Below are 25,122 nucleotides of genomic sequence, written 5' to 3' on the forward strand. Positions count from 1 at the left end.
CCAGCTCCCACCACAGCGCAGGCGAGCGCACGCGCACAGCGCCGGGCCGCACACCTCCGGGCTCTGGGCGGAGCGCCTCGGGCGTTGTGGGCGGGACCGGACCCTCTGGCCCGCCCCTCCGTGTCCCTGCTGGTCGCCAGTGGACGCCGACGTCATGACGTCGCGTTCCGTAGGGCTCTTCCCGGGCTTTGGTGGGTCACGTGAACCACTTTTCGCGCGAAACCTGGTTGTTGCTGTAGTGGCGGAGAGGATCGTGGTACTGCTATGGCGGTGAGCGCGCTGACGCGTGGCGGGTGGGCGCCGGGGACATGGGTGCGGAGGCTGCGCGCTTCCCGTACTCTGGCCCCGGCCCGGGGCGGCGCTCTGGGTGAGGCTGGGCCCCAGGCTCTGGGCGCAGCTACTTTCTCGCCTGCACCCTGCGTGAGGCGACTCGCCTACCAACCACTGACCTGGGGCCCTGGGCTCCCTAAGGCGAGCTCGGCCCGTTCAACCTCTGTCCTTTATTCACCCCACACATACTTATTGGGCGCCATCTGTGTGGCGCTGAGCGTACAAAAGACAGGCCCCCATTTCACTACACTCCTTTAAACTTTTTTTTTTTTAATTTCCCAATGATCCTTGTTCCAAACACTACGCTTACTTTTGTATTACCTTCTTGTCCCTTTGTCTTGTATACTGTCTGTTCCACATCTGAGTTCCAGACCTCTTGTTTTGGTGGCTCTTCTATGCCATCTCTATCACAATACCTTGCGCACTGTGTGTGCTGAAATAGGTCTAATGCTTAAGGGGAGATAATAGACAGTAAACAGGTAAATAGGCAAATGACATAACCTCAGTGGTTTTTCATGGAGAAAGCACGGTGATGTGCGTGACCCCGATATTTGAGCTGGCTTCTATTTGTTTGGAAGCCACTGACTCAGATTGCTCAGCTGAGAGCATTCCAGGTGAGAGAACAGCAAGGGCAAAGATCTGGAGGCTGGAAGGGGTTTGGTGTGTTGGAGGACAAGAGTCACAGGTGGAGAGAAAGAAGGGAAGGCCCCTGATGGTAAAAAGGAAGCTGTATCGTGCCTCACCAGCTTCCTAGGTTTCTGACAACCGCACCTTCTCTTGCAGGAATCATCGGAATCCTTCACCATGGCATCCAGCCCGGCCCAGCGTCGGCGAGGCAATGATCCTCTCACCTCCAGCCCTGGCCGAAGCTCCCGGCGTACTGATGCCCTCACCTCCAGCCCTGGCCGTGACCTTCCACCCTTTGAGGATGAGTCCGAGGGCCTCCTAGGCACAGAGGGGCCCCTGGAGGAAGAAGAGGATGGAGAGGAGCTCATTGGAGATGGCATGGAAAGGTAATTTCATTCAAGGCCCTGGACTCAGCAGATAGTTTTGCAGAGAGCCCATTGTGTGCCTGGTGGCCTGGCTTTGGGAGCTGGGAGCAGATAAATCAATGGCATTCTTGCCTTTGAGCACAGCTTGATCCAGGGTTCTGAGGAGACAGGTTTACAGAGCCATGACATAGGTCTCTTTAACTTACTGTATGTAACTTGGAAAGACTAGACCCTAAGCTGAGGATAAGCCCCAACTCCATAAGCACCCCAGAGAATGTAGGGGTCTCTAATCTGGAATACACCAACTCAAAAAGACAGGAAGCAGGAAGCCCAGTGTTTCCCAGTAACTTTTCAAAGGAAAGGTGCATGGGGGAGGAGGGATCTGATAAATAAAGTTTTAGAGTCAATCAGCAAACATTTATTGTACCTAATATGCACCATGCCCTTTGTTAGGAATGGTCTTGTTTATTAGTAAACGTGGTGGCTCACACCTGTAATCCCAGCACTTTGGGAGGCCGAGGTGGGCGGATCACCTGAGGTCAGGAGTTTGAAACCAGCCTGGTCAACAGGGTGAAACCCCGTCTCTACTAAAAATACAAAAAATTAGCTGTGCGTGGTGGTGCGTGCTTGTAGTCCCAGCTACTTGGGAGGCTAAGGCAGGAGAATCGCTTCAACCCAGGAGGCGTAGGTTGCAGTGAGCTGAGATCACACCACTGCACTCCAGCCTGGGCAACAAGAGCGAAACTCTGTCTCAAAAATAAATAAATAAATAAATAGGTTAGCAAGACTTAATGCTAGGAGAGTGGAGTAAGCTCTGCGCATAAGCAAGGCTAGATTTCTACCCCTGCCTTACTCTGCATTTCCAGCTGGGATCTGGTAGATAACGTCAGTAGCGGAATTGTGTGAATGCCCAGGAGCCTCGTGGAGATGCTGCTTTTGTGCCTTTCCAGCCTTAGCATGTGTGAGAGTACTGTGCAGGGCATCCTGCCGTCCCTAGGATGTCAGACAGCTGAGAGGCTTTCAAGGGCACTCCAGACTGGATGCATCTTTCCTATTATCAGTACCACCCCCAACGATGAGACTGCACGTGCTGTAGGCTGTAGAAAGAATGAGGAGTCTGGATAAATCTGCCCTGGACTTGGGGTCAGGGCATGGGTCCTGGACGGCTTCCCTGTTCTGCCTGATGAGTTGTTCAGGCCGGATGCCCCTCCTCTGCTGTTTCCCCTCCCTGTCTTGACCCTTTCTCTTTGCTTCTCTGAGAAGCAAAGAGAGAGGCCCTTGGCAGGGGGCTTCTGGGTAGAGGTATCTGAGGGATAGCTGAGCCCAATTACATTTGTTTTTGTGGTTTTTCAAAAAAAAAAAAAAAAAACTTTATTGGGCTATAGTTTTTTAGAGTTTACCCCTTGCAAAAATATAATTCAATGCAAATTCATGGTAAATTTCCTGAGTTATACAGCCTTCACCACAATCCAGTGTGAGAACAGGGTCATTTTCCCATTGAGGTCCCTCCTGCCTGCTTATAGTTCATTCTCAGTTCTTACCCAACCCACAGGTAAGAATTAAAGACCTGTCTCTGGATTTTCCAATCTGGTCATTTCATATAAATTGAATCATATTATATATGTACTTTTGTGGTGGGCTTTTTTCTCTTAGTGTGGTTTTAAGGTCTCTCTGTTCTTGCATGTGCAGCACTCCATTCCTTTTTGTGGCTGAATCATATTTCTTTGTATGGAGATACCACATCTATTCATCAGTTGATGGATGTTGGCTTCCTCAAGCCTTTTGGCGATTATGAATAATGTTGCTATGAACATTCATTACAGGTCGTGTTTTTTGTTTGTTTGTTTGTTTGTTTTTGAGTTTTGCTGTGTCGCTTAGGCTGCAGTGTAGTGGCACAATCTCAGCTCACTGCAACCTCCGCCTCCCAGGTTCAAGCAATTCTCCTGCCTCAGCCTCCCAAGTAGCTGGGATCACAGACATTTGCCACCACACCGGCTAATTTTTCTATTTTTAGTAGAGACGCGGTTTCGGTTTTACCATGTTGGCCAGGCTGGTCTTGAACCCCTGACCTCAGGTGATCTGCCTGCTTCAGCCTCCCAAAGTGCTGGGATTACAGGTGTGAGCCACCACACCCGGCCCGTTACAGGTTTTTATGTGAACAGATCTTTAATTCTGTTGGCTATGTAGGAGTGAGATTGTTGGTCTTGTGTTTAATCTTTTGAGGAACTGCCAGACTGTTTTCAAAAGCAGCTGCACCATCTTGCATTCCCACCAGCAACACATGAGGGTTCCACTCCTCCGTGTTCTTGCCAACATTGGTCTTTTTGATTCTGGCCATCCCTGCAGGTGTGAAGTGGCATCTCATTCCTGATGGCTAATGATGTTGAACATCTTTTCGTATGCTTGATTGGCTCTCTGTGTATCTTCTTCAGAGAAATCCTGGACTCACTTTTTAATTGGGTTGCTTGGCTTTTTATTATTGAGTTGTAAGAGGTTTTTTACGTATTCTGAATATAAGTCCTCTATCAGATATGTAATTTGCAGTTATTTTCTCCTCAATCTGGCTTATCTTTTTCGTGGTTTTAATGTTTTCTTTTGAGGTGCAAAAGTTTTGAAATTTGATGAAGTCCAGTTTAACTTTTTTTTTTTTTTTTTGTATGAACCAATTAGAAGTTTGCTGAGGGCATTTTGTGTGACTTGAGATCCAGGGAGAATGGGACCGATACCTTTTCCCCGAAAACATGGAAGAAATCAGACTTGGTCAACTCTGATATCTGCCTGGCTGGGTTCTGCTTGGGGCATCAACTGCATAAAAAGATTTGTTCTGACAGTAGTTTGACAACGTTTATTGCAGAAAAATAGTAGCAGTTTCTCTCGTCACCATTTAACCTGAAAAAAGGAGAATTCAAGGGGATTGTCTTGGGGAGGCAGTATGGCATGGGGGAAGGAGCTCTGGGCTTGGACTATATTTTGACACTCAGGTCTACAGAGTGACCATAGGCAAAAATCACATTTTCCCCTCAACTACCCATTTCCTCATCTTTCAGATGGAATGACAGTGTCTCCTCCTCAGGGAAGAGAGCACTGCAGGGAAGAGAGCACAGTGCTTTGCACTCGCTGGGTGCCTTATTAAGGCATTACTTCTCTTCAGTATCTGAAGGAAGATAATGTGGAAAATGTGTGTCTGATGGTCTTGGAGTAGCTCAAAGGGTTGAGACAGTGGGTGGCCATTTCAGAGGGCTGGTTTGGCTGACTGTGCGTGGAAGCCAGGACATCAGGTTGTTGAAGGCGGCATAGTCAGAGATGGGGAAAGTACAGGGAGAATTCCAGCCCTCACGGGGAGTTGGGTCAGCTCTCTGAAGCCTTTTGGTCTAATGTTTTGTGGTTCCTTGAATTATTTTTTCTTATTGGGCGCATAGAAGCTGTCTGGAGATCTACCTCCCCTTTTGTAATTGTGGTAAAATACACATAACAAAATTTACCTTTTTTTTTTTTTTTTGAGACAGAGTCTCACTCTGTTGCCAGGCTGGAGTGCAGTGGTGTGATCTCGGCTCACGGCAACCTCCGACTCCCTGCTTCAAGTGATTCTCCTGCCTCAGCTTCCTAAGTAGCTGGGACTACAGGTGCCCACCACCGCTCCCAAGTAATTTTTGTATTTTTGGTAGAGACGGGGTTTCACCGTGTTAGCCAGGATGGTCTCGATCTCCTGACCTTGTGATCCGCCCGCCTCAGCCTCCCAAAGTGCTGGGATTACAAGCATGAGCTACTGCCCTGGCCCAAAATTTACCATCTTAACCTTTTTTGTTTGTTTGTTTGTTTGTTTGAGACGGAGTTTCACTCTTGTTGCCCAGGCTGGAGTGCAGTGGTGCTATCTCGGCTCACGGCAACCTCTGCCGCCCTGGTTCAAAGTGCTAGGATTATAGGCATGAGCCACTGCGATCAGCCCTTTTGTTTGTTTGTTTTGTTTTGTTTTGTTTGCTAGTTTTTTGAGACAGGGTCTTACTCTGTCACCCAGGCTGGAATGCAGTGGCACGAACGTGGCTCACTGCAGCCTTGAACTCCTGCGCTCAGGCAATCCTCCCAGCTCAGCCTCCTGAGTAGCTAGGACTATAGGCATGTGCCACCAGGCCTGGGTTATTTTTTTTTTTCGTTTTGTTTTTTTTGAGACAGAGTCTCACTCTGTTGCCACCAGGCTGGAGTGCAGTGGCACAATCTCTGCTCACTGCAACCTCTGCCTCCCGGGTTCAAGCGATTCTCCTGCCTCAGCCTCTCGAGTAGCTGGGACTAGAGGCACATGACACTACGCCCAGCTAATTTTTGTATTTTTAGTAGAGATGGAGTTTTACCATGTTCGCCAGGATGGTCTCAATCTCTTGACTTCGTGATTCATCCGCCTTGGCCTCCCAAAGTGCTGGGATTACAGGCATGAGCCACCGTGCCCGGCCATTTTCTATTTTTATACAGATGGGGTCTCACTATGTTAAGGCTGTTCTTGAACTCCTGGGCTCAAGTGATCCTCCTGCCTTGGCCTCCCAAAGTGCTGGGATTATAGGCATGAACCACCACGCCCAGCCATCTTAACCATTCTTATGTGTATGGTTCAGTGGCATTAAGTACATTCATATTGTTGTGCGGCCATCACCACCATCCATCCACAAAAGTCTTTTCAGTTTGAAAACTGAAACTGTCTCGGTTAAACACTAACTCCCCATTCTTCCCAGCACCTAGCAACCATCATTTTACTTTCTGTTTCTGTGAATTTGACCGCTCAGTGAGTGGAACCATATAGGATTTGTCCTTTTGTGCCTGGCTTCTTTCACTCAGAATCATGTCCTCAAGGTTCATCCATGTGCCAGCACGTGGCAGAGTTTCCTTCTATTTTAAGGCTTCATCGTCCATCATATGGACAGATCGTGTTTTGTTCATCCATTGGAGATCTTTTCTGAGCCTTCTGTGTTTCTGACGTGGAAGCGCTGAGCCTACCCACAGTGGGGCTCCTGAACCTTAGGGAACAGGCCCAGTTCCTGGATGGGGTTTGGTGCTTAGGGTTTTCCTTTTCGGCAGCAACCACATCTGTTTTGGTGCTCCCTCAGGGACTACCGCGCCATCCCAGAGCTGGACGCCTATGAGGCCGAGGGACTGGCTCTGGATGATGAGGACATAGAGGAGCTGACGGCCAGTCAGAGGGAGGCAGCAGAGCGGGCCATGCGGCAGCGTGACCGGGAGGCTGGCCGGGGCCTGGGCCGCATGCGCCGTGGGCTCCTGTATGGTAGGTCCAGTTGTCTGCCTGCCCGAGGGACTGGGAAGCTGGGAAGGAGTCTGGGAGGGGAGTAGAAGGTGCTGGGGATGACCGCAGTAGCAGGTGTCTCTTGCCTCCCCAGACAGCGATGAGGAGGACGAGGAGCGCCCTGCCCGCAAGCGCCGCCAGGTGGAGCGGGCCACGGAGGACGACGAGGAGGACGAGGAGATGATCGAGAGCATCGAGAACCTGGAGGATCTCAAAGGCCACTCTGTGCGCGAGTGGGTGAGCATGGCGGGCCCCCGGCTGGAGATCCACCACCGCTTCAAGAACTTCCTGCGCACTCACGTCGACAGCCACGGCCACAACGTCTTCAAGGAGCGCATCAGCGACATGTGCAAAGGTGTGGCTTCCCTACGCCCCCGCCTCAGCCCCTGTAGCGCCTCCATAAATCCTCCCCAGAAAGTTGTCTGAGCCGAGTGAACACGTGAAGCACAGGGCATGTGGCTGAGAGGTCTGTCAGAGAAACCAAAAGTATTGAGTTTTGCATCAGGGCTCTCCTGCTGGCTATGGAGTGACCACATCTGGGCCACCAAAGCGTTTTTTGACAAGCTTGAAAATGGACAGATTTTATATAAAAATCTGGATTACTACTTTGATCTTTGTAATAGGAATTGACTCTTTTTTTTTGAGACGGAGTTTTGTTCTTGTTTCCCAGGCTGGAGTGCAATGGCATGGTCTCGGCTCACTGCAACCTCCGCCTCCTGGGTTCAAGCGATTCTCATGCCTCAGCCTCCTGAGTAGCTGGAATTACAGGCATGCGCCACCATGCCTGACTAATTTTTTATTTTTAGTAGAGAAGGGGTTTCTCCGTGTTGGTCAGACTGGTCTCAAACTCCCGACCTCAGGTGATTTGCCCGACTTGGCCTCCCAGATTGTTGAGATAACAGGCGTGAGCCACCGTCCCCAGCCAGGAATTGACTTTTAAAAGGGACATGTAGATCTTGATTCCTGCAGTTCCTTCCACTGCTTTTTGTCCTGTGTTTGTCAGTTTCTTCCTGGCTCTTGTAAGGCATTTCATGTTTGTAGCTGTGTAGGCACTCTGCTCATATTTAATTTAACCCCCCAGCAACTTTGTACACTGTGTGACATGCCCATTTTACGGAGTGGGAAGTTGAAGCTCAGGCTATGTCACAGCTGAAGTGTGGTAGGCCTAGAAGTGAAAGCTGGGCTTTCTAGGTCAAAATCAATGGTCGGGGTGGGTAGGCCTTGCTTCTGACACAGGCATTGTTGCAGCCCAGCCTGGGCCTCATGCTTAGTTAACTCTCTTCCCACTGTGCCCCCCTCTAGAGAACCGTGAGAGCCTGGTGGTGAACTATGAGGACTTGGCAGCCAGGGAGCACGTGCTGGCCTACTTCCTGCCTGAGGCACCGGCGGAGCTGCTGCAGATCTTTGATGAGGCTGCCCTGGAGGTGGTACTGGCCATGTACCCCAAGTACGACCGCATCACCAACCACATCCATGTCCGCATCTCCCACCTGCCTCTGGTGGAGGAGCTGCGCTCGCTGAGGTGAGCTGAGGGCAGGTGAGGATGGCAGGTCCGAGCTCAGTGCTGGGTGACTCGGTCGTGATTCCTGAAGAGCGATTGCGGTGTGGGCGGGGAGGGTGCAGCCAGCAGCATCCTCATCGCAGGTGAGTTGTGGTTGCACAGGAGTGTGATGGGAGGGATCTTCCCGGGCTGGGGGCTGGGCCCAATTTCCAGGACAGTGTGTTGGGACACTCTCGTCTGCAGCCTGGCCTCACCCTGGCTCACAGCTTCTGATGCACCCTCTGCCTCCGCAGGCAGCTGCATCTGAACCAGCTGATCCGCACCAGTGGGGTGGTGACCAGCTGCACTGGCGTCCTGCCCCAGCTCAGCATGGTCAAGTACAACTGCAACAAGTGCAGTTTCGTCCTGGGTCCTTTCTGCCAGTCCCAGAACCAGGAGGTGAAACCAGGCTCCTGTCCTGAGTGCCAGTCGGCCGGCCCCTTTGAGGTCAACATGGAAGAGGTGAGAGAGGACACAGGGCCTGCTGCCAGCTGTCCTTAGGGGTGCCCAGTATGCAGGACCTGACTGGCCTCTCAGGCTGTGGAAGACCAGTGTGGGCAGCCGCAAGAAGCAAGATAGAATTGTGTGCTGGCCACACCCTGGGGTGGACCCAGTCTGTCTGGCCAGTGGGCTTAGCTTGGCCCACACGACATTTTTAGGAATTCAAGTCAATATTTAAGTCAGGCGATTTTGTTTAAACCATACAAGTTTATGGCTCCTCTTGAAACATGGGAAGATCTGGCAAACAGGGCCCACTTCTTGCCAGGTCACTCCTTCACGATGTGTGCTTACCAGTCTCCATGGTGCCATCACTCACGTGGGGTGGCTGCAGTCCCATCGGGACTTCCCCTCAGCTTGTTTCTGGGACCTGCGTGGCTCACGTGGGGCCCCTGGACCATACCAACCTCCTGCACCATATTCAGGAGACGCTGCCAAAGCCTCTGGTGTTAAGGTCTTAGGCACATGTAATGTGCCTTTGTACTTGAGCGTCCCTGTAAATGGGCTCGTCGCCATCGCTGTGGTGGCACCCAGGCCCCTTGACTGCCCTGCTGCTGTGGCTGTTGGCTGTCCTCTTCTCACCGCTCTGCAGTGCAGTTCTGCGAACTATCCCATCTGGAGCCACCTTGCCAGAAAATGCCTCAGAGGTTCCACCTGTGGCCACCTACAGCCAAAAGCTGACCCGTCTCGTCTCGGGTGGGGCAGCTGCAGGCCAGATGCCGGCTGAGCCACGTCTTTGCTCACTCTTCCCATGCCCTGTCTGTCTCCCTCAGGCCATGCTTCTAGGGACCTGAGATAGTACCTGGTAGAGGGTTAACAGTTACAGCTATCATTCATGGAGTACTTACCAGTGCCAGGTGGTGGGTGGTTTATTACCCGGTCCTTTTTCACAGCTCGTGAGGCAGGAACTATTACTGGCCCCACTTTGCCGAGTGTTTAGAGAACTGGTTGAGGTCACCCAGCCAGAATGTGTGTTAGAGGTCCACAGCTCAGGCATCTTGATCTAGAGCATGTGCTTTTAACTGCAGTGCCATGTTGTGAGATAATGGGTACAAAATGACATGGCACAGTGCTGGCCTGTGATACTTGACAGTGACAGCCAAAACTTCCTGTAACTTAACATTTATCAGATGCTGGATTAGGTTGATGTGTGTATGACTGGCTTTAATTCTTATTATGAGGTTGCAGAGAAGGCACAGAGAGAGGAAGTCACTTGCCCAAGATCACACAGCTTAGACACAGAACCCAGGCAGCCTGGTTCCAGCATCGGTACTCAAGACAGCTTAGCTGTACAGCATAGAGCAGGTGCTGAGTCTGGCAGTCAGAAGGCATCCCAGAGGGATGGTGTGGCAGGAGTGGGGACTGTCAACTGATGTGCTGAGTCGCCATGAACTCATTCCTTGCTGTCTTTGGCTCTCCATTTGCCACTCAGGAGTCGGAATCCTGCCTGTTCTCCCTCCTGTTCGGGGGTCAAGGTTAGGTGACATAGTAAGTCAGTGATTTGAGGCCTTCTGTGTGTCCCTCGCAGACCATCTATCAGAACTACCAGCGTATCCGAATCCAGGAGAGTCCAGGCAAAGTGGCGGCTGGCCGGCTGCCCCGCTCCAAGGACGCCATTCTCCTCGCGGATCTGGTGGACAGCTGCAAGCCAGGAGACGAGATAGTAAGTGGCCAGGGGCAGGCTGGGAGGGAGCCAAGTTGCAGAGGGAATTGGCAGAAGCAGTTGTGGCTGGGCCGGTGGCGGTGTCTATGGTCGCAGGGGCACTCGGGCTAGGATCTGTTTTTGCATGGCTGAGGCAAAGAACTTTCTTCTGGTGGATGGGTTGTTGGAATGGTGGGTTTAGGAGGGGTTTTACTGAGTTACTTATCTTGGTGTCTGTAGTGTGGAGCACTTGCAATAGGAGAAACTGGAGGAAGGCAGCATGGAGGTGGGCACCCCTGGGTTAGGCTCTGACTTCTCGGCCCCTCCCTTTCCCCAGGAGCTGACTGGCATCTATCACAACAACTATGATGGCTCCCTCAACACTGCCAATGGCTTCCCTGTCTTTGCCACTGTCATCCTAGCCAACCACGTGGCCAAGAAGGACAACAAGGTTGCTGTAGGGGAACTGACCGATGAAGATGTGAAGATGATCACTAGCCTCTCCAAGGATCAGCAGATCGGAGAGAAGGTAGGTGGAAGGCAGGGGCAGGGGCTGTCAGGATGCTGTGAGAGGATATGGAGGGTTGCTGGGGCTGTGGTAGGCACCTAGGGCTCACTGCTCAAACCTTGCCTTATTCCCCTGGAGCTCAGTAAGCTTGTCTGGAAGGGAGGCCCTGTGCTCCAGGGAAGAGGTAAACTCACATTGGGGATGGGTGAACCTGGCTGTGGCTCCACCATGGGCCAGCAAGGTAGTGGGATAACTTGGATGACCTCTCTGAGTCTGTGTGGTGGGAGGAGTCCCCTGCTGAGGACGGGGTTGCGACGAGAAGAGCTCTTCCTTTAGCAGATCATTTCAAGCTGTGGTTTGAAATTGGAACAGAGGCAGGGCAATAGGATAACTTGTGTCATGAGGGATTCCTAGGGATCCAGCTGTGGCCAACGGGAATTTCTTCAGAAAAACAACCCAGAATGGTGGTGGTTTTTGTTTTTTTTGTGATAGAGATGGGGTCTCACTATGTTGTCCAGGCTGGTCTCAAACTCCTGGCTCAAGATCCTCTCACATTGGCTTCCCAAAGTGCTGGGCTTACAGGTGTGAGCCCTTGTGCCCAGGCAGTTGGGCAGTTGGTTTTTAGTATAGACATCCTTACTGAAGGATGAGGAGATGGGGATTTATGTTGCAGAAATACGGATTACTTAAACAGAATGTTAAATTTCTGTTGATAAAAATCCTTTGCTGTTTCTCCCACAGTACCTCCATCCTGCCCCCAGAGCACCGTGTGTTCTCAAGCTCACTGCTCTCCCCTTTCTCTTCCTTCCTTCCTCTGTTTCTCAGTCAACTTCCTTTTTTTTTGAGATGGAGTCTCTCTGTCACCCAGGCTGGAGTGCAATGGCATGATCTCAGCTCACTGCAGCCTCTGCCTCCTGGGTTCAAGCGATTCTTGTGCTTCAGCCTCCCGAGTAGCTGGGATTACAGGCACACACATCACCGCACCTGACTAATTTTTGTATTTTTAGTAGAGACGGATTTCACCATGTTGGCCAGGCTGGTCTCGAGCTCCTGACCTCAGGTGATCCGCTTGCCTCAGCCTCCCAAAGTGCTGAGATTATAGGCGTGCCCGGCCTTCAAGTCAACTTGAACTTCAGTTTTTAATGCGGAGCAGTTTAGTTCGCCCTTTAACCTCCACTCTTCTGCCCTCTGGCAAGATAAAATTCAGTTCCCATTTGGCTTCTTCAGTGAACTGGGTGATTTCCTTCTGAAGTATGTAAACCCCCCAGGGACAGGAGCCATCACTGGCTTAATCACCTCTGTCCCCAGGGCCTGGCTGCAGGAGGCCCTGAGTAATTTTAAAGGAATGGATGGTGGGGTAAGGAGAGCTGTGTCCAGGCTGCAGGTTAGCTGATTTGTTTTGGTTGTTTCTCTCCATCCACCTTCCCCTGAAGCCTGTGGAGCCCCCTTTCTTGGTTCCTCTGAGGCACGGCTATGGTTGCCCCTTCCTTTTCCTCCTCACCCATCACATTTACCCATGTTTGCCTGCCACTTAATATTCCTACACATGCGTGGTTTGTTCTGTTCCTTTCTTTACTCCTTGAGGCGTGTTCTCCAAGTAGGCAGGGTAGTTTTGTGTCTTGGTTCCTTTTCTCAAGTGTATTGCGTGTCTTTGCATCCACCATGAGAAGCTGCTGCAGGCTAGACGCAAACCCAGTAGGGGCAAAGCATCCAGCATTTGTGGGCTTATATGTTACTGTCATTGTTCAGGAAAGCTCCAGAAATGCATCCCTGGCAGAGGCTGGTATTGGTGCCATTCCTTCCCAGCTCTTGGCCATCTAACCTATTCTGCGAAGATTTGGGGTTCCCATAGGAGAGGTGGGTGTTTCTTAGCGTCAGGAAGCCAGGAGCTTCAGTTCAGCCAACACACATTCGTTCCTGGAAGACCTAGGGCCAAGTTCTAGGGATACAGTGGTGAGTAAGTCAGACATGACCCTTGCCCTCAGAGCTCATATTTTACTAGGGTTCCCAATAATAGGAAATAGACAAGATCTTTTCATGTAGTTTTACATGCGAGGAAGACAGTCACACAGGCAAAGAAAGCCAGGACCTCCCAGCCTTCTACCCTCACCACCTGCAGAGGCTCATGAGTGCTACCACAGTGGACACCTTTGCAGAATTTCATCCAGATGTTTGAGCTAATTTCTTCAGGCTTGGGTGGACTTGGCCCTGCTGGGGTCTTGCAGTCCCTAAGCAGCCGGGCCACCTGTGTCCCACATGCTTATCTGTGTCTGTGCCTACCACGCCAAAGGAGCTGCATGCTTCAGGAACTCTCTTCTGGCACCTTCTCTTCCTTTGCCTTGAGCTTCAGCCACTAATTTCCCACTCTGTTGATTGAAGAGGTGAGAGACCCATAGGTGAGCGTGTGGCGGGCATGGCATGCCTGGGCACTAATAAGGCATCTGCCCGGGCCATCCCCATGTGCTTCTGGAGCCCCAGGTTCCAAAACGACTTGTTCCCCAAATGGAGGCAGCCCTACCCCACTCCCAGGTCTTGATGCCTGCTATTTGTGTCTACACAGAGCACCTTCTCCCTCACTTGTCCCCAGCTGACTTCTGTCTTCTGCAGATTCCATCTCCAGCAGGAAGCCCTGCAGGCTTCTGCAGCTGACTTTTTGTATTTGTTTTTATTTTGAGTTAGTTATCATCCTTGAGGGATCCGGAGACTTCACATAGAAATCCGGATGCTTTTTGAAAATCCAAGATCTGTGGGTGCTGGCTCTGTGTTCCTCTCTGGTAACGCTGACGGAGCTGAGGCATAGCTGCCCTTGCAGGCAGGATCTGTGTCCCCAGGTTTACCCCGTCCCCTACTCTGTCAGTTTCATGGCCCTGCCTGCCTTCCGTGGGCCCTGGACACTGATCTGGTAAAGTATTAAAGAGATCAGGGTCATGCCCAACACTTAGAGATTCTAAAGAACTAACAGAAGCAGCATGCAGTCTGAAGCCAGACTTTTTAGGTTTGAATTTTGGCCTAATCCTTAGGATGGTCAGATGAGTCACCCTTATCTATAGAAATGAAAGGATGAGAGTAAACACTCCTAGAGTTGTTATAAAGATCAAATGAATTAGTGCATATAAAGTACTTGGCTGTTGGCGAGTGCTCAGTATCTAGCTGTTACTGTACATGGCTACCAAAGTTAAACTATTTGTACAAAAACTGGATGGAAGAGCCTGTGACAGGCGTGTAGAAAGCATAAGCAGCCAGTAGGTAGGACAAAAATAGCTTTGAGCCTGGTGCTTTAGGCATTTTACACATATTATCTCAGGCTCATGGTACCCATGCAGGTGGGTGCTTTTTCTCCGTTTGCTGGGTGGAGCTCACAGTACCCACTCAGGTGGGCACTCTATCCCTGTTTGCTGGGTGCGGAGACTGAGGAGTGCTAGGAAGCAGCACACCTAGAGCCAGGAGGAGCATGAGCTTTGGATTCAGATGCATCTGGGGTCGAGTCTTGCCTCTCCTCTAGGAGAAAATATTTTGACCTGAGCCTTGGTTTCCTCTGTAGGATCGAGAGAAACAAGGTTATTAGGAGGATTACATGAGGTAATTCATGGAAAGCGCTGTTATTCCCTGGCAGGTCTGGGATTTGATTCTGCCCCACTTTCCAGCCATTAAATTAGCCTGCTACTGTCTCCTGGAGTAACTGGGTCAGCGGTGGAAGGCACAGCAGGCAGTGTAGGCATTCGCACATTTGCGCTGCTTGCCCTCCAGTCCCACAGGGAAGTCCCCCTGGATGCAGTGGTTGCTTTACAGGAGGGGGATTGAGTTGGGCAATCTGCCCTGCATAGCAAGCAGGAAGCTCTTGGCCCTGGAGGGAGACATTACCTCATCCTGCAAGGTTGCTCGCTACAAAAATTATACGGGGAAATGAGCTGGGTTAAGAGGAGTCAAGGATTGGCAGTCTTGGCACATCCAGCACGAGGTGTGTTGGGGCATGAGAGGTCCGTGGAGTGGTCTGCCCAGCATCTGCAGCACAAAGTAAGAGTTTCATAAGAGAGTCATTATACTTACTGAGGACTTAGTATCTGCTTGGCATTGTCTAGGTAATTTCTAGATAGCAGTGGTCCTGTGAGGTTTCATCTCTGCCTGTTTTACTGATGAATAAACTAAGGCACAAAAGGTTAGATAAGTTGGCCATAGTCACATAGCAAGTGGCAGAGTCAGCAGCCTGGCTTGAGTCCATGCTCCCAGTGACTGTATTGTGCCAACAGTTGGTGAGTTTATTTGGTTATTGTGAGTTCCATGGGCACTCTGTGTTACATAAGGCCTGGCCCACATTTTAAAACATTGTTACAGAAAATTTCAAACAGGTATGTGGAATGGTATAGTGAACTTTGACTATTTGTCTTAGTCCATTTTCTGCTGCTACAACAGAATACCATAGACTGGGTAATTTATAATGAACAGAAATTTATTGACTTATGGTTCTGGAGGCTGGAAGTCCAAAATTGAGGGCTGGCATCTGGTGAGGGCCTTCTTGCCATGTCATCCCATGGCAAAAAGGTGAGAGTTAAAGAGACAGAGTGAGAGCCCAGAGGGGGCCAGACTCATCCTTTTACAAGGACCTACTCCCTGGATAGCAGTGCTTTTATCCTCCATTCATGAGAGCAGATCCCTCATGGCCTGATCACCCCTTAAAGGTCCCACCTTTTAATACTGTTAAATGGGGGATTAAGATGCCAACACATGCTTTCTGGGGGGTACATTCAAACCGTAGCACTCTACCCGGCTTCCACAGCTGTCATAGTCACAGCCAATCGAGTGTTCTTAATACACCACCCATTCACCCTTAGTATATTTCAAGGCAAATTCCAGGCATGCCGTTTTTTTCTGTAACTACATCAGTATGTATATGAAAAAGAAAAGGCTCTCTTTGAATAAACCTAGCCACAATACCATTATCTCACTTTAAGAGGTAATTAACAATTCCTTAATATCCAATATTCTGTTGTTGTTCACATTTCCCTGATTATCTTACCCCTTCCTCCTGTTTTTTACAGCTTCTTGGAGTCATTATCCAAATAAGGTCCATAAATTGTGATTGGTTGATATCTCTTAAGTCTCATAATCTTTAGATCTTTTCTCCATCTCTTTTTTCCTTGTAATTTTTTGTGGAAGAAACTGGGTCATTTGTTCTGTTGAGCCTTGCAGTCGAGATATTGCTAATTATGTCCCCATTAGACACACACCTCTGTCACCTGTGTTTTCTGTAATTTGGCAGTCAGGCACTGAAGCCTAGTCAGGTAAATGCCTGCTTATTTTCTTTGACTTACTAGTTTTAAAAATAATGAATTGGTTCCCAGGTGACCTGGGTATCATAACAGACAAATAGGCCCGCCGAGTGTTGAGGTTTCCACGCTGCAGGTGTCATCCCTACAATGCTCAAGTGTCCCTTTTTTGCCAGCGTGAGCCTATTCATGTTGGCTCCTGAGTTCTGTTGACATGACCCTGGTTGTCTTTGAGTAATTTTTTGCTTTCTGGTAGAAGATATTGCAGGCTCCTCTTGTACATTTCCAGCCCCGGACCTGGAATTGGACATTTCTCCAAGAAGCCCTGTGGGAAGTGTTACTTGCTTTCAGAGGGAGATAGGAGTTAGAGACACCTCTAAAGCTGCATGAATTTGATGGTGCAGGCAGGACATACAGGATGCAGCCTGATGGAGGTGTCTCCCCTCCACCTTCAGGGCTGGTTTTCCTGCCTTAGTCCCCTCTCCCCAGGGGAGGGCCAGTGCTTTCTGAGCTCCTTTGTCTGTCCTATAAGGAGGGAAGGATGTGGGTGTGGCCAGTGCAGGGGGGTATGAAGGCTGAAAGCCATCAAAACATGGCTGTGCTGCAGGTGGAGTTGGAAGCAGTCTCCTACAAGCAAGAAATGTCTTTGATGTCTCTAATTCTATCTAAAATTCATGAAGATTTTGCTCTCTCCCTGTCTCTTTCTTTCTCTCACACACACACTGAAATAGAAATGTTCCAGTGACTCACTAGTTGGAATTACTTCCTGGTGGACACATCTCCCAGATGTGCCACATTTATTGCATTGACGAGGCAGGCACTTGCATGAACTGTTGCATTTGTACCCACCCTTCTGTGAATTGGATGTTGCCATCTCTCTTTCCCATATGAAGAAACTGGGGCTTGAGGTAGGCCAGTGCCATGACAGACCTGGTTCCGGTCTTATTTCTGCTCTTGGTCTGTGATCTTGGGAAAGGCCTTTCTGAAATATGTCAAGATTAGGGGTTCAGATGAAGGTTCTTCTAAACTCCAAAGTTCTGTGACTCTTGGGAAGAGCCAACTAATGAAAAGCTTTAGAGTCGGGCACGGCTTGATACCAGGGCCTGATGCAGTTGCAGCAGCTGTGGAAGTGGGTGTCTTTGAGCTGGGGATGTCGTGGTTCCCTGATGCCAGAGCATGTGGGTGACCTACTCTGTGAGTATCTGTTCCCATTCTTGTCGGTCTCCCTCCCTTTCTCAGATCTTTGCCAGCATTGCTCCTTCCATCTATGGTCATGAAGACATCAAGAGAGGCCTGGCTCTGGCCCTGTTCGGAGGGGAGCCCAAAAACCCAGGTGAGCACCCACCTTTCCTCTGCAGGGGTGTTAGCAGCTTTCTCTTTGGGGAGCCAGCATTCAAAGAAGGACACAGTGTTTTTAAAGCCTGGGTGCTGGGGAGAAAGAATGCATTAAAAGATGGTCTGGCTGGGCGTGACTCGTTCTTCAAGGGAGAGGGTGGCCCTGAGTTGGGCATTCTGGGTGTTGGGCTGTTAGTCAGGGAGCCAGTGTCTGCCTGCTTTTGTGATTTAAGCAAATGAGTCTTTGCTTCTCTTCTATTTAAAAAATACTTTGTCTTTTAAAAAACTGTTGTAAGTACAAAAATACTATTGACACATGAGTTTGTATTTATATTACACTTTTATAGAACACTAAAAGTCATGGGTGAGGCTGATTTCCCCATTGACCCCCACTTCTCTTCCTAGTCCCTCCCTTTGTGGCCATTTACAATTACACAGCAAACACAGGGTTTCATGACTACACGTGTTTATTTGTACAAGCGCAGCATCCCCTGTGTGTGCCCAGTGCTGTGCCTGTGCGCAGTGCATCCCACCGAGCTCTCCTGCTCAGTGCCACACTGCAGCATCTTTTCTTGTTAGTGCATACAGAGCAATTGCCTTCTTTTAAATGACTATCATGCCACCGGATAACGCAGTTTATTTAGCTCTCCCTTTGGAGAACACTTAGATTGTTTCTGGTATTTCACATTCGCCAAGGACATCTCGTGCATCCCTCCTCTGCACCCGTGTGTGTTTCCCTGGGAGTGCCCAGAGTGGGACTGCATGGCGTAGGGCATTGTATCCCTTTCTAGAGGGACTGTGCCTTACCATTCCTAACAAGTAGGTTGAGGAATTGGTGGGGGATGCAACTGTGCCCTCCTCCTCTCACTTCCCACTCTCCCCCTCCCCCGCTTCTACTCATCCCCTCCAGGTGGCAAGCACAAGGTACGTGGTGATATCAACGTGCTCTTGTGCGGAGACCCTGGCACAGCGAAGTCGCAGTTTCTCAAGTATATTGAGAAAGTGTCCAGCCGAGCCATTTTCACCACTGGCCAGGGGGCGTCGGCTGTGGGCCTCACGGCGTATGTCCAGCGGCACCCTGTCAGCAGGGAGTGGACCTTGGAGGCTGGGGCCCTGGTTCTGGCTGACCGAGGAGTGTGTCTCATTGATGAATTTGACAAGGTGGGTCCCTGGGTCACGGAGGCTGGTGGAACTCAGGGGGTGTGTGTGGGCTTGGGCCTTAGCGACGGGAATGGTGTTAATGGGGTCCATTGGGACCTCATCGGAGACTTAGTAGTAGGGGCATGTACCATGCTAAGGGTGGGCCATTTCAATCTTGCAGATGAATGACCAGGACAGAACCAGCATCCATGAGGCCATGGAGCAACAGAGCATCTCCATCTCGAAGGCTGGCATTGTCACCTCCCTGCAGGCTCGCTGCACGGTCATTGCTGCCGCCAACCCCATAGGTGCAGCAGGCACCCTGACTGCTGGGGCTGGGGTGGGACACAGGGAGGTCCCGCCTGCTTGAATTGGGAGCCCACGGGATCCCCAGGAGCCGATCTGAGGAAGTCATTGTGCAGCAGAGGGTTCCCCTCTTCTGCATATCCTGCCAGAGCGGGGAACAGTGAAAGTGGGACCTGGGACACCTGGGTTTCCTGTTGAGTCATGTTCCTGGAATCACCTTGGATGTTCTCAGAAGGCATGGGAGGAGAGCCCAGTGCCCCTCTGGCCAGGATGGAGTTGGCTGTTGGTCTCAGCAGCAAATGCGTAAAAGAACCCAGGCTCTGTCACCCACTGTGTTCTTGGTTTTTCCTCCTGGGGAAGCAGTTGTGCTTTCTGTCTAAATTAGGCTATTTTGGGCACTGGTTAGGGTAAGCTCTTTGCTGTCTCAGACAGCAGGTGCTAAGTACCCACCTATGTCTTCCTCTTCCACTGCCCTCATCCCCTTCTGCCATCAGAGCGGCCTGGGGTCGCTGAGATGGGAGGATAGGGGAATCCACCCTGATGGAGGTGCTCCCCTGTGTTTCAGGAGGGCGCTACGACCCCTCGCTGACTTTCTCTGAGAACGTGGACCTCACAGAGCCCATCATCTCACGCTTTGACATCCTGTGTGTGGTGAGGGACACCGTGGACCCAGTCCAGGTACAGCTCGCATGTGCCCGGTTTCCATGAACTGTGGTTTGGGGGACCTCAGGTGAGGCTTGGGGTCATACAGTGTGCCCAACACAGGGGACAGGTGCTGCAGGGGCCATAGGCTGTTTTCTAGTCCTGTTCCCTCGGTCTCTTCTCATGTCCAGAAGTAGCCCTGATTTCTCTTTCCTTCACAGCACCCCCGACCCCCAACCTACATAACCCACAATCCACCAAATCCTGTTGTCCCAACTCCTGAGCCTACCCACCTCCCTCACTTCTGCCTCTGACCTGAGGCACTACCATCATCTGAACTGGCCTCCTGGCACCCATGTAGACTGTCTTCCAGTTGAAGGCATAAATCAGATCAGCCCCGTCCTTAACAACTGCTTGAGGCTTTCTGCTGTCATCAGAATAGAATCCAGGGTCCTCCCCTCCGGCCCGCACCCGCCATCTCTGCAGCTACCTCCTCCTCGCTCCCTTCCCTCACCTGCACCTGCACTTGCCCTTCTCTCTCTCAAAAGGGCCGAGCCTTGGGGCTTGATTGTGCTCCTTGCTCCTGGCAGACACGCTCCCACACTGTCACGTGACTTGCATCTCATTGTCGTCATCTCAGCTCCCTGTCTTTCAGGGAGGGGCTTTGCCGGGCACCCTTAGCTAGAGGCATCTCCTTGGTCCCTTGATCCCATCACTCTATTTTTCTTCTGAGCATTACTTTCCATAATTAATTTTTAAGACTATTTGTCTCCTGTCCCCTTGTGGAGATGAGCCCTGTGGGGACTCTGTCCCATTGTCTGGTTTGCCACCCACACCCAGAACTGCCTGGCACATGGTCAGTGTAGTCAGTCTTGTTGAAAGAGTGTCACCCTTGAAGGGCACACACGCAGCCCTTCTCCAGCCACTGACCTCCCCAAAGCCACGCACACCCACAATCAGACCCACCCTCTCATGGCTTATCTTAGGACGAGATGCTGGCCCGCTTCGTGGTGGGCAGCCACGTCAGACACCACCCCAGCAACAAGGAGGAGGAGGGGCTGGCCAATGGCAGCGCTGCTGAGCCCGCCATGCCCAACACGTATGGCGTGGAGCCCCTGCCCCAGGAGGTCCTGAAGAAGTACATCATCTACGCCAAGGAGAGGGTCCACCCGAAGCTCAACCAGATGGACCAGGACAAGGTGGCCAAGATGTACAGTGACCTGAGGAAAGAATCTATGGTGAGAGCCCAGGCAGAGCCGGGAGGTGCTGTGCAGAGAAGGAAGTGCAGTGTGAGCCTTCTGACCAATGCGGCGGGGGTGGTGGTCAGTCAGGCCAAAAGGTGCCAGAGCAGGGAGGCATTAAAAAAAAAATGTAGGTGCCAGGCACGGTGGCTCACGCCTGTAATCCCAGCACTTTGGGAGGTCGAGGCAGGAGGATCACGATGTCAGGAGTTTGAGACCAGCCTGACCAACATGGTGAAACCCAAAAATTAGCCGGGCGTGGTGGCACATGCCTGTAATCCCAGCTTCTCAGGAGGCTGAGGCAGGAGAATCGCTTGAACCCGGGAGGCGGAGGGTGCAGTGAGCTGAGATCGCACCACTGCACTCCAGCCTGGGTGACAGAGTGAGACTCCATCTCAAAAACAAAAAAAATGAAAGTTGGGTACAGTGATTCATGCCTGTAATCCCAGCACTTTGGGAGGCCAAGGCAGGAAGATTGCTTGAGGTGAGTTCAAGACCAGGCTGGGCAACATAGTGAGGCCCTTTCTCTACAAAAAATGTTTTGAAACTTAGCTGGGCCTGGTGGTTTGTGCCTGTAGTCCCAGCTACTCAGGAAGCTAAGGAAGGAAGATCTACTTGAGCCCAGGAGTTCGAGGCTACAGTGAGCTATGATGGCACCACTGCACTCTAGCCTTGGTGACACAGTGAGACCCTGTTTCAAAAAAAAAATTTTTTTTTTAAATGATAGGTATTAATATATACCTTAACCATTTTGTTTTAGATGAAATTTAAATGTGCATTCATTTGTCTCAGTGTAGGGCCAGGGCCTTAATTGTTGATGTGCTTATTAAGTTCCATATTGACTTTGTGTAAATTTCACGCAAATGAACACAAGGTCTTTGGCTCATTCATAGTGGAATGGAAACTTAAAGCAGCTTGCAAGCCATGGGAATGTCGAGTCCTTGTAGATTGCTGCCTCAGCTACACCCAGTCAACACAGCAGCTTTTCAAATTTCTGCCTTTTAACTTTACCAAGTTTTTTCAGACCATTCAATTTAGTTTTCCTACAAACAACGACCTTTTTTTGCACTTACATTGCACACGATTATTCAATATTTAGTGTGTGACAATAACCAATACAGCTGGCCACAAATACAACAGCCTCTGAGATGCACAGAAGTCAGCTGGTGGGAGCAGAACTGTGCAGGTGTGATGGTGACAGGCCGTAAGCATGCAGCATCCACTGGCATCCTCTGATTTCCAGGAGGGATAGGAAGTGTGCATTCACTGGGCAGCGCAGTCAAGCATTCTGCATTTCTGCTGGGGCGCTGTCAGATGGGTCTTCTTGGCTCTGGGTGCTAAGAGTGCCGCTGCTTTATTTTCCTTGCTTCTCTTTCCTGCCCGTGAAAGACCTGACACTGTGCTTCTCTCCAGGCGACAGGCAGCATCCCCATTACGGTGCGGCACATCGAGTCCATGATCCGCATGGCGGAGGCCCACGCGCGCATCCATCTGCGGGACTATGTGATCGAAGACGACGTCAACATGGCCATCCGCGTGATGCTGGAGAGCTTCATAGACACACAGAAGTTCAGCGTCATGCGCAGCATGCGCAAGGTGGGTGTGCTCCGAGGTAGGGGCCTGATGGGCAAGCTCAGTGAAGGAGGCCACGTGGGTATCCAGGGCTCTGGCCTGGACGTGCACCCAGGAGCGGCAGCCTGTCTGACCTGGGTGCTGGCACGTAGGGTAAAGGGAGTGTGGCAGGCATAGTGGGAGCGGGTGTTTGACTGAGGCTTTTTTCCTGCAGACTTTTGCCCGCTACCTTTCATTCCGGCGTGACAACAATGAGCTGTTGCTCTTCATACTGAAGCAGTTAGTGGCAGAGCAGGTGACATATCAGCGCAACCGCTTTGGGGCCCAGCAGGACACTATTGAGGTCCCTGAGAAGGACTTGGTGGATAAGGTATGGGCCCGGAAGGGAGGTGAGGGTTGGGGTTTGCTGACTTGGGAGCTGCCAGTCTCCTGATGGGGGCTCCATCATAATGGGTCATGAAGTGGGTGTGCCTTGGTTGACAGCCATTTATTGAATGCTTACAGTCTGTTGAGTCCAGTTCTGTGCCTGTAGTCTGACAGCAGGGGAGTGAGGTGAATCCTGTTACTGCCTTCCTGTTGTGCAGAGGTGGAGACAGATACAGGGCAGCCAAGTAACTTGTCTCAGTTTACACACACAGCTTGCACAGCAGAGATTTGAAGCCCCTTAATCGGCCTCTCCACCCCTGGATATTTTCCTCCCATAAATGGAGGTGATGGTGTCTGAAAGTGCACTGTAACTGGGGCGCTCTGGAAACAGCCTGTTCTCACACCACTGATGGCTCACTGGACACTTCCTCCTTGCAGGCTCGTCAGATCAACATCCACAACCTCTCTGCATTTTATGACAGTGAGCTCTTCAGGATGAACAAGTTCAGCCACGACCTGAAAAGGAAAATGATCATGCAGCAGTTCTGAGGCCCTATGCCATCCATAAGGATTCCTTGGGATTCCGGTTTGGGGCGGTCAGACTGAGTGGTCAGTGCCCTCTGTGCTTTATGGACACAAAACCAGAGCACTTGATGAACTCGGGGTACTAGGGTCAGGGCTTATAGCAGGATGTCTGGCTGCACCTGGCATGACTGTTTGTTTCTCCAAGCCTGCTTTGTGCTTCTCACCTTCTGGGTGGGATGCCTTGCCAGTGTGTCTTCGTTGCTGAACATCTTGCCACCCCCGAGTGCTTTGTCTCCACTCGGTACCTTGGATCAGAGCTGCTGAGTTCAGGATGCCTGCGTGTGGTTTAGGTGTTAGCCTTCTTACATGGATGTCAGGAGAGCTGCTGCCCTCTTGGCGTGAGTTTCGTATTCAGGCTGCTTCTGCTGCCTTTGACCAGAGAGCTGGTTGAAGATGTTTGTAATCGTTTTCAGTCTCCTGCAGGTTTCTGTTCCCCTGTGGTGGAAGAGGGCACAACAGTGCCAGCGCAGCGTTCTGGGCTCCTCAGTCGCAGGGGTGGGATGTAAGTCATGCGGATTATCCGCTCGCCACAGTTATCAGCTGCCATTGCTGCCTGTCTGTTTCCCCACTCTCTTATTTGTGCATTTGGTTTGGTTTCTGTAGTTTTAATTTTTAATAAAGTTGAATAAAATATAAATGCTGGTATCTGTTGGCTTCCATTCCGCTTTAGTAAGTAACCTGGACTTCCTCTGAAGGCCCTTTCCACCTTCTCTGTTTAGAGTTCTGTAGGAGGTAGGTCAGGTTAAAAAAGCTGTTTTGTTTGTGGATGTAGAGAAAGCAAAAATGATATAGATCTCCCCATTGAACTTGGTTTGCAGTCACTGCTTCTGTGATATCTAAGTGGAATCCATGGAAATCCTAGTTAGACATGTGTATAGAAGGACTAGAGGTGGTGTAGCCCACCCCCCAGTGGGGCAGTACCATCTACCACCTCACCCAGAGATGAGGTGCTGGAGGGACCTCATCAGCCTCAGCTGATGGGCTGCCGGAGGGATTGCAGTTCCCAGATGGGGTTCTGACATCTGTCTTGTCCAAGTTTTCCCTTCTTGAACTTTTTTTTTTTTTTTGAAGTAAGTTTTCAGTCGCCCAGGCTAGAGTGCAGTGGTGCAATCAGCTCACTGCAGCATCGACCTCCCGGGCTCAAGCAATTGTCCTGAGTAGCTTGGACTACAGGCACACACCACTACACCTGGCTAATTTAAGTTTTTGGTAGAGATGAGGTCTCACTCACTATGTTGCCCAGGCTGGTCTTGAACTGGGCTCAAGCGATCCTCCCATCTTGGTCTCCCAAAGTGCTGGGATTACAAGCCTGTGCCACCATGCTCAGCCTGGAGTTACTTTTTAAAGGAAAAGGTGCCAGTCACAGGAAAATGGGCTGAAGCATAGGGCAGGGCAAGGATTGAGGCCAGAGTCAGGCAGGTCACACAGGACTTGTGCTCTAAGGAGGCTCTAGTCTGCCACAGCAGGCAGCCAGCAAGAGGGTGTTCAGGACAGCAGTGGTCCAGCCGTCTTGGAGAGCTGGCTGGCCACCAAATCATACTGAGAGGAGAAAGGACGGAAGAGTGGAGACTTGGGTGATGGAGATGGGGGAAAGTGGACATAGGTGTACTTTGCAGGTAGATTAGACAAGATGTAGTGATGAGTAAGATGTAGGGGTGGCGCAAAAAGGAAAAACCCTGGATGACCAGGTCTGTGGCTGGGGAAATAGGTTGAAGTTTAGTAGGGAAAGCCAGGAGTTTCATTTCAGACATGTTGGCTAGACAGGCCTTTTAGGCATCCAAGTAGAAATGTGAAGTCTGCAGGCAGGTTGAGTCGACCACTGAGCAGAGGTGTGGGCATGAGGAGCGGTCATCACAGCTGCCACTGTGGGGCTA

General features: G+C 50.8%; 1 protein-coding gene across 1 annotated transcript; it reads left to right on the forward strand.

Annotated features, from left to right (window-relative positions):
* Window positions 1-48: 48 nt before the first annotated feature.
* MCM2 (minichromosome maintenance complex component 2) lies at window positions 49-23,885 on the forward strand. Its single transcript, XM_004036237.4, has 16 exons — window positions 49-270; window positions 1,114-1,343; window positions 6,416-6,591; window positions 6,704-6,964; window positions 7,912-8,131; window positions 8,404-8,611; window positions 10,176-10,310; window positions 10,627-10,818; window positions 17,301-17,394; window positions 18,307-18,557; window positions 18,718-18,844; window positions 19,408-19,520; window positions 20,471-20,722; window positions 22,139-22,321; window positions 22,512-22,667; window positions 23,102-23,885. Exons 1-16 carry the CDS (start codon window positions 265-267, stop codon window positions 23,210-23,212), a joined length of 2,715 nt encoding a protein of 904 aa, XP_004036285.3. The 5' UTR covers window positions 49-264; the 3' UTR covers window positions 23,213-23,885.
* The last annotated feature ends 1,237 nt before the right edge of the window (window positions 23,886-25,122 follow it).

This window comes from Gorilla gorilla, chromosome 2 (assembly GCF_029281585.2).
Source record: "Gorilla gorilla gorilla isolate KB3781 chromosome 2, NHGRI_mGorGor1-v2.1_pri, whole genome shotgun sequence".
Lineage (NCBI taxonomy): Eukaryota > Metazoa > Chordata > Mammalia > Primates > Hominidae > Gorilla > Gorilla gorilla.